This window comes from Mobula birostris, chromosome 4 (assembly GCF_030028105.1).
Source record: "Mobula birostris isolate sMobBir1 chromosome 4, sMobBir1.hap1, whole genome shotgun sequence".
Lineage (NCBI taxonomy): Eukaryota > Metazoa > Chordata > Chondrichthyes > Myliobatiformes > Myliobatidae > Mobula > Mobula birostris.
In genome coordinates this window covers 203,519,868-203,536,505 of record NC_092373.1, presented here as the reverse complement: position 1 = coordinate 203,536,505, position 16,638 = coordinate 203,519,868, and the positions used below count along the sequence as shown (strand labels likewise).

Genomic DNA, 16,638 nt, shown 5'->3' with positions numbered 1-16,638 from the left:
ATTCTCTTATCTTCTCCCCATAACCTTTGACACCCTTGCTAATCAAGAACCTGTCAAGCTCCACATTAAATATATCCAACAACTTGATCTTCATGGCCATCTATAGCAATGACTCACCACCCTCTTGCTGAAGAAACTCCTTGCTTCTGTTCCAAGGGGATGTCCTTGTATTCTGAGACTTTGCCCTCTGGTCCTAGACTTGCCCACTACTGGAAACATCCTCTTAACATCCACTCTATGCAGGCCTTTCAATATTAGGTAGGTCAAACATCAACATCAAAGTACATTTATTAATCAAGTACATATATGTTACCATATACTACCCTGAGATTCATTTCCTTACAGGCATTTACAGGAAAATAAAAAAATACAATAGAATTTATGAAAATATCTATACATGAACAAAGACTGACCAACAATCAATGTACAAGAGAAGACAAATCGTGCAAACAATAAATAAATAAATAATACTGAGAACATGAGTTATAGAGATCTTGACAGTGAGTGTATAGGATGCGAAATCAGTTCAGAGTTGTGATGAGTGAAGTTATCCATGCCCGTTCAGGAAACTGCTGACCTGGTGATTTTAATAAGATCCCCCCTCACTTGTCTAAGCTCCAGCAAGCACAGGCCCAGAGCCATCAGCCACTCCTCATATACTGACCTTTTCATTCCAGGGATCATTCTCATGAACCTCCTCTGGACCCTCTCCAACACGTAGATTAAGGCCTCAAACCTGTTGACAATACGGTGAATGAGACTGAGCCTCTTCCCCACTCCCCCAACCCCTTCCCTGTAACTCCTGCAGAACCTGAGAGCATCTGTACCTCCTTGTGCATGGAATTTGCCAGTAGCCGCCGGCCCAAGGTTGCCCCTTCTCTCTCCAGCCCCTGAGGCTCGTGTGGCCCAGATACACCACCTCATCTCCCAGGTGCTGTGCTGCACTCTGAATCTCCCTTGTTAATCCCTCCACCCCTCAGCTCCTCTGAGATGTTCCTTCAGGCCAGCTGGCATCATATCCTACTCTGTGGTCCAAAGTCAACTTGTTGCTTCTCTGATTACAATCTGGCACCTTTGAGTGCTCTGTTATATAAAAGGTTCCTTAACCTCGCCAGTTACTTTTGTGATTACCATGGCAATGGGCCAGAACTGGCTAAACTTTGCTTTAGGCAAAAAAGTAGCGCGTTCACTCAAGTTGAGTATGATGTTCACCAAAGAGGTTGTCTGTCAGTGAGCCCTCAGGTGACTGTAGGGACAATCCAGGATTCACATACCTGGGATATTAGGGTTGATTCCCTTAATGGAGGACGCCTGTGTGTGACTTTGTTTCATGTGGAGAAGCTGATGCGTGGGCAGCCACTACATGCTTCTTGACAGATCAGGGTCAGGGTCCAGTGGTGTAGAATGCAAGACGACTGGAGAAGCCTTACTTCTCCAGCCTTCCCCCACCTTCACTGCCATTGTCATGCCAGCTCTACCGCTGAGGTCTTGGTTGCATTGCTCTGTCTGGAATCTCCCCCTTGACCTTACTGCATTGGCTGACCCTACCAGGAGCTAAGCTCCAGACGACATCACTCTCGGGATCTCAAGAGCTCACAAGCCTCTCCAACGTGATACGGTGATGATACTCAGAGAATGTACAAAACAGCGATGTGCTCAAAAGACTAATGGAGTCTAGCCTTTATTTGTGAAGGGTTGGAATTCACGGTGATAGGGATCAGCTAGAGTGATACAAAGCCATGCTTAGATCCGCTGAGGTGAATCCTCAGACCTCCGTGTTCCAGTGTGGATCAACCCACCCTATTCAATTTCTCCTTGTAACTACAGTCCTCCAATCCAGGCAACATCCTGGTGAATATCTTTTGTGCTCCCTCCAATCCTGCCGTGTTCTTTCTGCAGAGTGGGTCCGATCATGGCTGTTCCTGGCAAATTTTTCTACAGAAGTGGTTTGCCATTACCTTCTTCTGGGTAGTGGCTTTACAAGACAGGTGGCCCCAGCCATTGTCAATACTCTTCAGAGATTGTCTGCCTGGCATCAGTGGTCACATAAACAGGACTTGTGATATACAACAGCTGCTCATACGACCATCCACCACCTCCTCCCATGACCCTGATTGTGAGGGGCTAAGCAGGTGCTACACCTTGCCGAAGAGTGACCTGTAGGCTCACGGAGGGAAGGATTGCCTTACGCCTCCTTTGGTAAAGACCTGACTCCACCCCGCCACTCAGGATTAGACATAGGTGCAGAATTATGCCATTCAACCCATTGTCTTCTCCCCCATCCCACTGTGGCTGATTTATTATCCCTCTCAATGCACACAAGTGCTGGAGGAACTCAGCAGACCAGGCAGCATCTATCAAAAAGAGTAAACAGCCGACTGAAGAAGGGTCTTGGCCCGAAATGACGACTGTTTATTTGTTTTGTGAGATGTTGCCTGGTCTGCTGAGTTCCTCCAGCACTTCATGTGTGGTGTGTGTTGCTTTGGATTTCTAGCATCTGCATATTTCCTCATGTTTGTGTATTATCCCTCTCAGCCCCATTCTCCTGCCTCTTCCCGTAACCTTTGACACCCTGACTAACCAAGAACTTATCAACCTTGGCTTTAAATACACGCAGTGACTTGGCCTCCACAACCTTCTGTGAAAATCATTACCATAGATTCACCACCCTCTGGCAAAGAAATTTTTCCTCATCTTCTGTTCTAAATGGACGTCCTTCTCTTCTGAGGCTGTGCGCTCTGGTCCTAGACTCTCTTTCAATAGGAAGCATCCTCTCCACATCCACTGTATCTAGCTCTTTCAATACTCAATAGGTGTCAGTAGGAACCCCCTCCCCACCCCATTCTTCTAAACTCCAACGAGTACAGGCCCAGAGCCATCAAATGTTCCTCATACCTTAAATATTTCATTCCTGAGATCATCCTTGTGAACCTCCTCTGCATCCTCTCTGATGACAGCACATTCTTTCTTACATAAGGGGCCCAAAACTTCTCACAATACTCCATTTGTGGTCTGACCAATGCCTTGGGCAGAGATGAGGAATTTTGTAGTGACAGAGCTATAGACTAGTGCAGCCTAGAAACAGTCCCTTAGGCCTAGCTTGTCCGTGCTGACTAAGATAACCATCAAACTGGGGTCATTTGCCCTCATTTGACCCATATCCCTCTAAACCTTTTCCAATTATGTACTTATTCAAATATCTTTAGAATATTGTTATTAATTACTTCTGGCAGTTCAATTCACATTCGTACCACTCTCTGCATGGGGGTTTCTCCCCACTAACTTCCTTGTTTACTGCCCATTATGCCACTGGCATTTAGGGCAGCAATGAAGCTCCTCCATCTCTTGTGGATTTCAGGTCTTCCTTTAATCATGTCAGTAACTTCCTCTTGGTTTTCACTGCTGACAATCATGCAAATCCCAGGTGGACACTCAGGAATATCGTCGTACTCAGTTGCAGAAGGATTCCTCATTGCTGTTTCTGTAACAATTTTGTTTGACCAGTCAGGGTTGTTAGCCCTGAGTTGAACTCCCAAACCTGGAGGACTGGTGGACCACTCTTAGTCTGGCCTCTACCCTTTGACCTGTTGGCATGGATGACCCTACCAAGAGCCAAAGCATAAAGCCCTGACTTCAATATATCTCTCCGGGAGCTCTCATTGAGGCACATGAGCCTCAAATTCATGATACAGTTGTAGTCCTCTTGGGGAAGGTTTCTCCTCGAGTTCCAGTTAAATCTTTCACCTTTCATCCCTCATACTGGAATGAGGTGGCAGGGCTCAGGCCTGAGAATGGAAAATGGACCGAAGATTAGCCGATTTAAGAGCCGACGCAGATTAAAAGATTAATGTGTCGAGGCCAAAGACAAAGGATGAAACAGTGTTCAGCTCAATATTACACAAAGGTTTACTTGCCTCAGTCGCTAGCTCTGTGGCTATGGCCTGCAGAAGTCGGGCTCCTGGACCGGCTTCGCTGGGCTCAGCACTGAACTGGCTCCGTGGCTGTGGACTCACTTTCAGGGACCCTGCAATTAATGTTTTGTGTATTATTTGTTTATTTTTTATTGTTTGCACAATTTGTTCTTTTTTCACTCATTGGATATTTGACAGTCTTTGACGTATATGGCTTTTTTGTGGATTTTATTGTGTTTCTTTGTGAATCTCAAGCTTGTCTATGGTTTATTTACTTTGATATTAAATGTACTTTAAATTTTGAAGAGATACTGCATATGCTGGATATCCAGAGCAATACATACAAAACGCAGGGGAAACTTAGCAGGTCAGGCAGCATCTATGGAGAGGAATAAACAGTTGATGTCTTGGGCTGAGACCTTTCATTAAGACTCATTGATGTTGCCTGACCTTCTAGATATTTCAACAATTCTCTGGGCGGGAAAGGCAAAGGACTGGATAAGAAGGAATCTGATAGGAGAAGAGAGTGGACCATAGGAGAAAGGGAAGGAGAGGACCCAGGGGGAGGTGATAGGCAGGGGAGAGGCAGTAAAAGGTCAGAGTGGGGAATGGAGGAAGGGTGAGGGGGGGAACTTGTTCACCGGGAGGAGAAATCGATATTCATGCCATTAGATCGGAGGCTACCCAAACGGAATATAAGGTGCTACTCCTCCACCCTGAGAGTGGCTTCATCTTGGCACTAGGGGAGACCATGGACCGACACATCAAAACTTTTTGATCTTTGCACTACTTACTTATTTTTTAAATATTTCTTCTTGTAACATACTGTCAAAGGGAGTTATGCAAAGGACAGCAGCTGCTGGGTATCAGAAATGGCTTCACCGATCACCTTCCGTTCCCTCTCTCCCCACCTTTTTATTCTTCCCCCTTCCTTCTAGTCCTGAAGAAGAATCTCAGCCTGAACCATGAAACTATTTATTTCCATAGATGTTGTCTGACCTGCTGAGTTCCTCCATCATTTTGTGTGTGTTGCTCAAGATTTCCAGCATCTACAGCTTTTCTCATGTTTATAAAATAGTGAAGTAGTGTTCACAGGTTCAGTGACCATTCAGAAATATGACGGTGGAGAGGAAGAAGCTGTTTCTAAAATATTGAGTGTGTGTCTTCAGACTCCTGTACTTCCTCCCTGATGGTAGCAATGAGAAGAGGACATGCCTTGGATGATGAAGGTCTTTAATGACGGATGCCGTGCTCTTGAGGTATCAGCTTTTGAAGATATCATTGATGGTGCGAAGGCTGCTGCTCATGATGGAGCTGGTTGAGTTCAGCCCTCTGCAGCTTTTTCTGGTCCTGTGCAGTGGTGTCCCCATACCAGACGGTGATGCAACCAGTCAGAATGCTCTCCATGGCACATCTGTAGAAATTTGCTAGAGTCTTTGGTGACATACCATTGGTATTATTCAGGCCTTTTGGCCCCTCTATCCATGCTGTTCATTGTATATATCAAAACTAATCATATTTAGCCTCAGTCCAGCCAACTCTCTGCCTTACATGGTGTGTTTGCTTCGTTTCTTGCTCTCTAGGGTAAGGTCCAGCTCTGGGTGGACATCTTCCCAAAATCACTCGGAACCCCGGGACCCCCGTCGAACATAAATCCTCGCAAAGCCAAGAGGTGAGACTCTTTCTCCTTTACCTTACCAGGGTGGTACAGTAGCGTAGCAGCTAGCATAATGCTTTACGGTGCCAGCGGTCATGATGGTGGTGCAATTCCTGTCGCCGTCTGTATTGAGTTTTTACTTTCTTCCTGTGACTATGTGCTCCCTCCAGGTGCTCTGGTTTCCGCCCATTTTCCAGAGACGTACAGGTTAGGGTTAGTAAGTTGTGGACAAGCAATGTGGACACTGGAAGCATGGTGACACTTGCAGGCTGTCCCCAGCACATCCTCGGACTGTATTAACTGTTGAAGCAAACGACCCACTTCACTGAATATTTCAATGTACGTGTGACAAATAAAGCTAATCTGATCTAATTTAATCAGCCAAAGGTGTTGATCAAACACAAGGCCTGTTCCTCAGAATCTTGCTCTAGTGTGGAGTTCGTCTCTTTAAGTTTCTGTTCCATTCCAGGTTCTACCTACGCTGCATTATATGGAACACCTATGACGTGATCTTGGATGACCTCAGCATCACAGGGGAGAAGATGAGCGATATCTACGTGAAAGGGTCAGTGTATTTTTATATGGAGGCTCTTATTGAATCTGTGTTCATGGAATGTTAGAGAGAAAAAGATTGACTCCACAATGTCAGTCCTGCACATGAAGGCACCTCCCATTCTCCACCCAGCTAACAGGTGTCACCTGCCACATGTTCCAAACTCATTACCTGCAGCCTATTTAAACCCTGCTGTCATCCACAGTCCTTGTTCACTCATCAAACCAGCTGGCCTCAACCAGTTGCTCCTAGCCTTCAGTTCCCTCATTCCCTGTTCTATGTGTTCTTTCTTGTTTGCAGTCTATTATTAAAGTTAACACTCACCACTGAATTGCCTGTGCGGGTCTGAAAGCCCTCTCACCCTTTCAACTTGCCTCTTTGTTCCTTTCTATATCCTGGGAGGACCCATTTTCCAAATCTACCCCTTCCCTTTCCAGTCATGAAGAAGGGTTTCGGCCTAAATCATGGACTGTTTATTCATTTCCAGAGACGCTGTCTGACCTGCTGAGTTCCTCCAGCACGTTGTGTGTGTTGTTCTGGATTTCCAGCATCTGCAGAATTTCTTGTGTTTACAAAATATTATCTCCCTTTGCACAAAGTCTAATAAAGATAAGCACCGAGATTTCTGCAGATGTTGAAAATCTAAAGCAACACACACAAAATGCTAGAGGAACTCAGCAGGTCAGGCAGCATCTATGGAGGAGAATAAAGAGTCGACGATTCAGGCCAAGGCCTTTCACTGGACCTGTATAATATGTGTTTAATACTAGAGGGTGTGTATTTAAAATGAGAGGGGGAAAAGTAGGCAGGAGATGTGCAAAGTGGATTTTTTATACAGAGGGTGGTGGGTGCCTGGACTTCTCTGTTGAGGTGGTGGTGGTGGAGGCAGACAGCAGAGGAGAGTCTCTTAGATGGGTATGTGAATATGCAGAGAAGGGAAGGAAGTGGTCAACGTGCAGGGAAAAGGGATTAGATTAGTTAGGTGCTATTGGTTAAATTTGTTCAGCATTACATCGTGTGCCACAGGACCTGTTTTGCGCTGTACTCTTCTGCGTTCCATGTTCCATAATCACATGGGGTTGGATGAGATGGATGCTGAGAAGGATTTCCAGGGCTAGCTTTCCACGATGCTCTGAGCTGTGTCCACCGCTCTCTGCAGTTTCTTGTGGTCACTTGCAGAGCAATTGCCGTCCCAAGCCGTGGCGTATCCAGATAGGATGCTTTCCATGCTGCGTTGATAAAAATCGGTGAGGGTCCATGGGGAGATCTGGAGATTTGAGGAGGAACCTTATCACCTGGGAGGGGGAGTTGAGGGGGAATGGAGTCAAAAGTGCACTGTACAAGGAGGCAGAGACTCTCACAGCATTGAAGATGTATCCAGCCGAACACTTGAGGGTTGAGACGGTAGCGTAATGGTTAACACCAACTATCGAAAGATTGAGCTTTGACCAGTGGCTAATCTGGACATTGGAAGGAGGAGACTTCAATCAGGTCCACTGCCCAAGGATAAAAGGTAGGAGCAGTTCACAGCAGCAAAATAGAATGTTGACCAGCGGCTAATGGGCATTTTAGCTCTTCGATACTTCATTGAAGAGCGGCTTTACTCAGAGAGAGCAAAGGAAAGAAAAGCACAAGACTTTTTCCCTTCTCTTCCTTGTATCTGCTCAGCTAGGTAGAGATGACAGGCAGGATAGTTGAATGCTCTTTTTGTGGGATGTGGGAAGGCAGGGAGACCTCCAGTATCCCTGACCACTACAACTGCAAAAACTACATCCAGTTGCAGCTTCTGACAAACCACATTAAGGAGTTGGAGCTGGAACTGGTAGTCAAGGGAGATTTTAACATGCACGTCGATTGCGAAGATCAGGTTGATAATGAATCTCAAGAAAGTGAGTTTGTTGAATGCCCAAGAGGTGGCTTTTTAGAGCAGTTCGTCATTGAGCTTACGAGGGGAATCAGCTATACTGGATTGGGTGTTATGTAATAAACCGGAGGCGATTAGGGAGCTTAGGAACCCTGAGAAACCAGTGGTCATAGTATGATTGAGTTCAACTTGAAATTTGATAGGAAGAAGGTAAAGTCTGATGTAGCAGTATTTCAGTGGAGTAAGGGAAGTTACAGTGGTATGAAAGCAGGGTTGGCCAAAGTAAATTGGATGGAGCTGCTGGCACAGATGTCAGCAGAGCAGCAATGGCGTGCGTTTTTAGGAAAAATGAGGAAGGTGCAGGACACATGTATTCCAAAAATAAAGAAATACGCAATTGGCAAAACAGTACAACCATGGCTGACGAGGGACGTCAAAGCTATTGTAAAAGCAAAAGAAAGGGCGTACAACAAACAAAAATTAGTGGGAAGACAGAGGATTAGGAAGTTTTTAAAATCCTACAGAGAACAACGGGAAAAAAAAATCATTAGAAGGGAAAAGATGAAATATCAAAGCAAGCTAGCAAATAATATTAAAGTGGATAGTAAAAGTTTTTTCAAGTATGTTAAAAATAAAAGAGAAATGAGAGTGGATATAGGACTGCTAGAAAATGAGGCAGGAGAAATACTAACGGGGACAAGGAGATGGCTGATGAACTAAATGAGTATTTTGCATCAGTCTTCACTGTGGAAGACATTAGCAGTATGCCTGATGTTGTAGTGTGTGAAGGAAGAGAAGTGGATGCAGTTACTATTACAAGAGAGAAGGTGCTCGAAAAGCTGAAAGACCTAAAAGTACATAAGCCACCCAGACCAGATGAGCTGCACCCTAGGGTACTGAAAGAGATAGTGTTAAAGATTGTGGTGGCATTAGAAATGATCTTTCAAAAATCGTTGGACTCTGGCATGGTCCCAGAGGACTGAAAAACTGCAGATTTCACTCCACTCTTTAAGAAAGGAGGAAGGCAGCAGAAAGGAAATTATAGACCAGTTAGCCTGACCTCAGTGGTTGCAAAGATGTTAGAGTCAATTGTTAAGGATAAGGTGATGGAGTACTTGGTGACACAGGACAAGAGAGGACAAAGTCAGCATGGTTTCTTTCCTTCAGGGAAAATCCTGTCTGACAAACCTGTTGGAATCCTTTGAGGAGATTACAAGTAGGATAGATAAAGGGGATGCAGTGGATGTTGTATATTTGGACTTTCAGAAGGTCTTTAACAAGGTGCCACACATGAGGCTGCTTACCAAGTTAAGAGCCCATGGTATTACAGGAAAGTTACTAGCATGGTTAAAGCATTGGCTGATAGGTAGGAGGCAGCGAGTGGGAATAAAAGGATCCTTTTCTGGTTGGCTGCCAGTGACTAGTGGTGTTCCGCAAGGATCGGTGTTGGGACTACTTCTTTTTGTGCTGTATATTAATGATTTAGATAATGGAATAGATAGCTTTGTTGCCAAATTTTCAGATGACACGAAGATTGGTGGAGGGGCAGGTAGTGTTGAGGAAACAGGTAGGATGCAGAAGGACTTAGACAGATTAGGAGAATGGGCAAGAAAGTGGCAAATGAAATAAAATTTTGGAAAATGCATGGTCAAGCACTTTGGTAGTAGAAGTAAACGTGTGGACTATTTTCTAAATGGGAAGAAAATCCAAAAATCTGAGATGCAAAGGGACTTGGGAGTCCTTGTTCAGAACACCCTAAAGGTTAAGTTGCAGGTCGAGTCAGTGGTGAGGAAGGCATATGCCATGTTCGCAGCATTCATTTCAAGAGGTCTAGAATACAAGAGCAAGGATGTGATGCTGAGGCTTTATAGGGCACTGGTGAGGCCTCACCTTGAGTGTTGTGAACTGTTTTGGGCCCCTCATCTTAGCAGAGATGTACTGGCATTGGAGAAGGTCCAGAGGAGGTTCACAGGATGATTCCAGGAATGAAAGGGTTATCATACGAGAAACGTTTGATGGCTTTGGGTCTGTATTCGCTGAAATTCAGAAGGATGAGGGGGGATCTCATTAAAACCTTTCAAATGTTGAAAGGTCTAGACAGAGTAGATGTGGAAAGGATGTTTCCCATGGTGAGAGACTCTAGGACAAGAGGGCACTGTCTCAGGATAGAGAGGTGCCCTTTCAAAACGGAGATGCGGAGACATTTCTTTAGCCAAAGGCTGGTGAATTTGTAGAATTTTTGTCACATGCAGCTGTGGAGGCCAGGTCATTTGGTGTATTTAAGGCAGAGGTTGATAGGTTCTTGATTGGATATGGCAACAGAAGTTACGGAGGAAGGCCGGAACTGGGGTTGAGGAGGAGAAAGAAAAGGATCAGCCATGATTGAATAGCAGAGCAGACTCGATGGGCCAGATAGCCTAATTCTGCATCTATGTCATATGGTCTTATGGTCTTATTTGGGCGGCTGAGGGGATGATAGACAGGACATAAAGAGAGGTACAGGTACATATCCAAGGTACAGGTCACAGGAAACTGGGTGACAGAAGGTTCTGTGGGTGAGAACGAGATTCCTGGATACTTGCCAGGGTCCGGGATATCTTGGATAGAGTCCTCAGCATTCTTAAATGCGAGGGTGAACAGCCAGAAGTCATAGTCCATGTAGGTAGCAATGGCATGGGTAGGATGAGTGATGAGGTTCTGCATAGGGAGTTCAGGGAGGTAGGTGCTAAATTAAAGGGCAGGATCTCCAGGGTTGCAATCTCAGGTTTGCTACCCGTGCCACGTGCTAGTTAGGCTAGAACTAGGAACAGTTTAATATGTGGCTAAGGAGTTGGTGTAGGAGGGAGGGCTTCAGATTTTTGGATCACTGGGCTCTCTTCCAGGGAAGGTGGGACCTGCACAGAAGGGACGTTTTGCACCTGAACTGCAGGGGAACTAATATCCAGATGGGAAGGTTTGTTAATGCTGCACGATGGGGTTTAAACTAGAGTTTCAGAGGGAAGGGAATCACAGTGCCAGAACAGTTAGTGGAGAGGTTGTGGAGGCAGATGTTGGTAAGACCTCAGACAAAGTTAGGAGTCAAAGGGTTGAGCATGGTGCAACAAAATCAAGAAGGGTGAATACAGGACTGAAGGGGTTGTATCTGAATGCGTGCAGTATACGGAATAAGATAGATGAACTTGCAGCACAGTTGCAGATTGGCAGGTATGATGTTGTAGGTGTCACTGAATCATGGCTGAAAGAAGACTATAGCTGGGAGCTTAACATCCAAGGATGCGTATTGTATCAAAAAGATAGACAGGAAGACAGAAGGGGTGGCATTGTTATGTTGGTTAAAAATGAAATCAAATCATTAGAATGAGGTGACATAGGGTCAGAAGATAGAGCCAAGAAACTGCAAGGGTAAAAAGACCCTAATGGGAGTTTTATACAGATCCTCAAACAATAGTAAGAATGTGGCCTACAAATTACAATGGGAGACAGAAAATGCATGCCAAAACCGTTGTGTTACAATAATCATAGGGAACTTTAATATGTAGGTAGATTGGGAATATCAAGTTGGTGCTGGATTACAGGAGGGGGAATTTCAAGAATGCTACAAGATGGCTTTTTAGAGCTGCCCATGGCTGAGCTCACTATGTGATCAGCTACTCTGGATTGAGAACATTCAAAGGTTTCAATGAGATCCCCCCTCATCCTACTAAATTCCAGTGAGTACAGACCCAGAGCCATCAAACTTTCCTCGTATGATAACCCTTTAATTCCTAGATTCATCCTTGTGAACCTCCTCTGGACCCTCTCCAATGCCAGCATATCCCTTCTAAGATGAGGAGCCCAAAACTGTACACAATACTGAAGGTGAAGTCTCACCAGTGCCTTATAAAGCCTCAGTATTACCTTCCTGCTCTTGTATTCTAGACCTCTTGAAATGAATGCTAACATTGCAAATTTGCAGGTCGAGTCTGTGGTGAGGAAGGCAAATGTAAGGTTAGCATTCATTTCAAGAGGACTAGAATATAAAGCAAGGATGTAATATCAAAACTTTATAAAGCACTGGTGAGGCTTCACTTGGAGTATTGTGAGCAGGTTTGGGCAACTTATCTTAGAAAGAATGTGCTGGCACTAAAGAGGGTTCAAAGGAGATTCACAAAAATGATTCCCGGATTGACTGGCTTGTCATATGAAGAGCGTTGGATAGCTCTGTGCCTGTATTCACTAGGAGTCAGAAGAATGAGTGGTGACCTGATTGAAACCTATCAAATGGTGAAAGGCTTTAATAAAGTGGATGTGGAGAGGATGTTTTCTATGATGGGAAAGTCTAAGACTGGAGGACACGGCCTCAGAATAGAGGGGCATCCTTTTAGAATGGAGATGAGGAGGAATTTCTTTAGCCAGAGAGTGGTAAATCTGTGGAATTCTTTGCCACAGGCAGCTGTGGAGGCCAAGCCTTTATGTATATTTAAGGCGGAGGTTTGATTGATCAGGACATGAAGGGATACGGAAGGGGGGGAGAAGGCAGAAGATTGGGGCTGACGAAAATTGGATCAGTTATAATGAAATGGCAGAGCAGACCTGATGGGAAAAATGGCCTAGTTCTGCTCCTATATCTTACGGGCTGATGGAATTCAATTCCCGCTGCTGTCGGTACTGGAGTTTGTGTGTTCTCCCCCTTACCACTTGGGTAATCTCCAGGTCTCCAGTTTCCTCTCACATTCCAAGGATGTACAGATTGAGGTTAGTGAGTTGTTGGCATGCAACGTTGGCACCAGAAATGAGGTGACACTTGCAGGCTTCCCCCAGCACGTCCTCAGACTGTGATGGTCATTGACACCAACCATATTTCACTGAATGTTTTGATGTACATATAACATAAAGCCTCGATCAGCTCTCCATCTATCTGCAGGTGGCTTCTGGGCTATGAGGGTAACAAACAGAAGACAGATGTTCACTACCGGTCGATGGGAGGAGAAGGGAACTTCAACTGGAGATTTGTCTTCCCATTCGATTACCTGCCCACTGAGCAAGTCTGTTCCATTGCCAAAAAGGTGAGTGAGGGCAGGCAGATGTGGATGGGGTGAGAGAAGTGTTTGAGCAGACCCACCATCACCAACAGAGCGAGAGACAGAGAGAGAGATAGATATGTATCTCAGCATCCTGTCCACTACACACACCTCATTCCATCTCAAATCAAACACTGGGGGTGTGTGATAGGACAGTGTAGAGGGAACTTCACTCTGTGTCTGACCCCGGGAGTGTGTGATGGGACGGTGTAGAGGGAGCTTCACTTTGTGTCTGACCCCGGGAGTGTGTGATGGGACAGTGTAGAGGGAGCTTCACTCTGTGTCTGACCCTGGGGGTGTGTGATGGGACAGTGTGGAGGAAGCTTCACTCTGTGTCTGACCCCGAGAGTGTGTGATGGGACAGTGTAGAGGGAACTTCACTCTGTGTCTGACCCCGGGAGTGTGTGATGGGACAGTGTAGAGGGAGCTTCACTCTGTGTCTGACCCCGGGAGTGTGTGTGGGACAGTGTAGAGGGAGCTTCACTCTGTGTCTGACCTCTTTTTAAACAAAATATCTTTATTACAAATCCAGTGGTACAATATACACAAACCAGTGACCAACACAATTACTACACAACTACTGGACAAATGACATTAAAACTAAAATTTTTCCATCTCTGTCGATGATGGTACTAATCACCTGCGGAACCCAATGGTCCAGGAACGCCTCTGGGGTCGCCATGGACAGCACATGTTCCCTCTCAATGGTTACCCAATGCCCATAAACATTGCCAGGCAGTCTCCGCCACTCACTTCTAGGACCCACGGATAGTTGTTTTCACCAGCTCCAGGAGCAAGTTGACAAGGACATCCTCATTCCTCCATGCCCCCCTCCTTACTGGATGACCGTATATAAATAGGGTGGGGCTAAAATGTAACCAGAAGGTGAGAAGCAGATATGCAAAAAGGGGCTGCAGCCTTGCACACTTCATGTTCGTGTGGTACACGGTCTCCTCCAGCCTGCAGAAGCAACATGCAGCTGGGAGATCCATGTGCAAACTAAGGAACTTATTACAGGGCACTTCTCTATGCAGCAGCCTCCACCCTAGATCCCCCAGGTGCATGGAAAGAACTCTCACATAAAGGAACTTCCATTGGGGAACCCCCTCACCTCCAGGTGGAAAGACAGCCTGTCATGGCGTGTTGGGATGGTGGACAAAGGCTAGGAAGTGGAGGGTGTGGAGCAGCAGCCCATTCAGGTACCTCCTATTTGCATCCCTGAATGGGTTTGTGGGTGTCGATGAGAGATGGGTCAAGTTGTGTTGGCTCGGCTCTCGGATAAGATAGCTGGGCCTGGGCCTGACAAGCAGCTGCTGCGGTGCAGAGGTGAGCCCAGCCGGAATTGTTCCACGCACCTGAGCCGCACCAACATCCATTGAGATAGGGCAAGAGTCAGCCAGAACTCTGCCCTCTGCCAGAGGAGGGGATTCCTGGCCTGAGGCAACCATGCTCCAGACTGTCGGTAGGTCCTGATAGAAGCTGGGCAGACTCTCTAAAGCAGCACGGCTGACGCCCGCCGGTGATAGCCACATCTCTTCGTGAAGACCGCAGCCCCTCCGGAGGAAGTACATCACAAACACATGCCATCTGGGAGGGTGCTTGGCATATGAGAATCTCTGCAGGGTCCTGAGGCGGAGAGCCACCAGTCACGTATGGACACACACCAGCGACTGTCTGCCCTCTCCCATTGGGAGATTCAAGACTGCTGCAGAGACCTAGTGTTTCCTGTTACCCCAGAAGAAGTCACTAACAGGTGGGACAAAAGTGACCATCCAGTACCACAACATGAAGGCCACCAGCTGGTTTATGACCACCAACCTACCTCAACAGAAAATAATCCTGAGAAGGCCTGATCAGTGCCCCAGCTGGGCCATGACTTTCGTCTCCAGGTCCTGCCAGTTTGCTAGCTAGGTCTCTTCAGAAGGACTCAGGTAGACTCCCAGATAGAGGAGATGCTCCACTCAAAAATTCTCATCTCCTCCAGCCGTGAGTCCACCTGCCACTGACCTACTAAGAGTCCGGAACATTTTGCCCAGTTGACCCTAGAGGAGGATGCCGCCGAGAAAACTTTCTGGCACTTGCACATCCTCTGCGGGTCACTGGGATCTGTCACAATCAGGAGCTCGTGGTCAGCGTAGGCCGAGAGAATGACCTCCATGTCCAGTTGGCACAGAACCAGACCCGTCAGCCTCCGAGGAAGAAGGCACAGGAATGGTTCGACACAGATCACATACAACTAGCCAAACATGGGGTGTCCGATGTACTCCCCTTCAAAAGGGAATGGGCACTGTCAAGGATCCATTAACCTTAACAAGGCACACTGTGGCAGAGTATAGAAGTCGAACCCAGGCTACAAGGTGTTGCCCGAGTCCAAATGCCTTCAGAGTGTCGGAGCCCAAGTGCCTGCAGAGTGACCCTGGGAATGTGATGGGACAGGGTCAAGGGACCTTCGCTCTGTGTCTGATCGCACAAGTGTATGATGGGATGGGGTCAAGGGAGCTTCGCTGTGTGTGACCTCAAGGGTGTGTGATGGGGCAATGTAGAGGGAGCTTCACTCAGTGCCTGACCCTGGAAGTGTATGATAGGTCAGGTTTGGAGGGAGCTTCACTTTGTGTCTAACCCCAGGAGCATGTGGTGGGATAGTCCAAGCTCCTTTAACTCAGTGATGACAGCACAGACCTAGTCTTAATTTCTTCCCTTATATTTCAATGTTGCCTGATCTTCATGCTTTCCTGCATCATAATAACATCCCAATTGCTTGTTGTTTGCTGACAGGAACATTTCTGGAGTCTCGATAAGACCGAGGTCAAAATCCCTCCACAGCTTATGATTCAGATCTGGGACAATGATAAATTCTCTTTTGATGATTATCTGGGTGAGTCTTTCCAATATCTCTCGAAAGTCCATAAAGCCTCAAGACATAGGAACCATTCAGCCCATTGAATCTGCTCCACAATTCAATCATGGCTGATATATTATCACTCTTAATCTCATTCTTCTGCCTTCTTCCCATAACCTTCCCTAATCTTTTGTGCCACTATCACAGAGTCATAGAACAGTGCAGCACAGAAACAGACCCTTTGGCCCTTCTAGTCCATGTTGAACCAATAGTCTACTTAGTCCCTTCGACCTATACCCGGACTATAGCCTTCAGTACCCCTCCCATCCATGTACTTATCCAAATTTCTCTTAGGAGTTGAAATTGACCCACATCCACCATTTTCACTGGCAGCCCATTCCATACTCTCACCACCTTCTAAGTGAAGAAGTTCTCCCTCAGGTTCCCCTTAAACATTTCAACTTCCACCTTTAACCCAGACCTCTAGTTCTACCACCTGTTTGCATTTACCCGATTTATACTCTCATAATTTTGTATACCTCTATCAAATCTCCACTCTTTCTCCTCGGCTCCAGGGAATAGTCCCAACCTGTTCAGCCTTTCCCTTTAACTGAGGTCCTCAAGTTCTGTCAACCTCCTTGTAAGTTTTCTCTGTACTCTTTCAATCTTATTTACATCCTTCCTGCATGTAGGTGACCAAAACTGCACACAATACTCCAAATTAGGCCTCACTAATGTCATACACGATTCCAAT

At 46.1% G+C, this 16,638-nt stretch overlaps 1 protein-coding gene across 6 annotated transcripts in view; it reads left to right on the top strand.

The window, feature by feature from the left end:
- Positions 1-16,638, top strand: part of dysf (dysferlin, limb girdle muscular dystrophy 2B (autosomal recessive)) — a 391,959-nt gene that overhangs the window by 337,809 nt on the left and 37,512 nt on the right. For all 6 annotated transcript variants that reach the window (XM_072256784.1, XM_072256786.1, XM_072256783.1 and 3 more), the window contains 4 exons: positions 5,495-5,583; positions 6,038-6,133; positions 12,889-13,030; positions 15,821-15,920. In XM_072256784.1, coding sequence (XP_072112885.1) covers positions 5,495-5,583; positions 6,038-6,133; positions 12,889-13,030; positions 15,821-15,920 — 427 coding nt within the window. The remainder of the gene's footprint in view (positions 1-5,494; positions 5,584-6,037; positions 6,134-12,888; positions 13,031-15,820; positions 15,921-16,638) is intronic.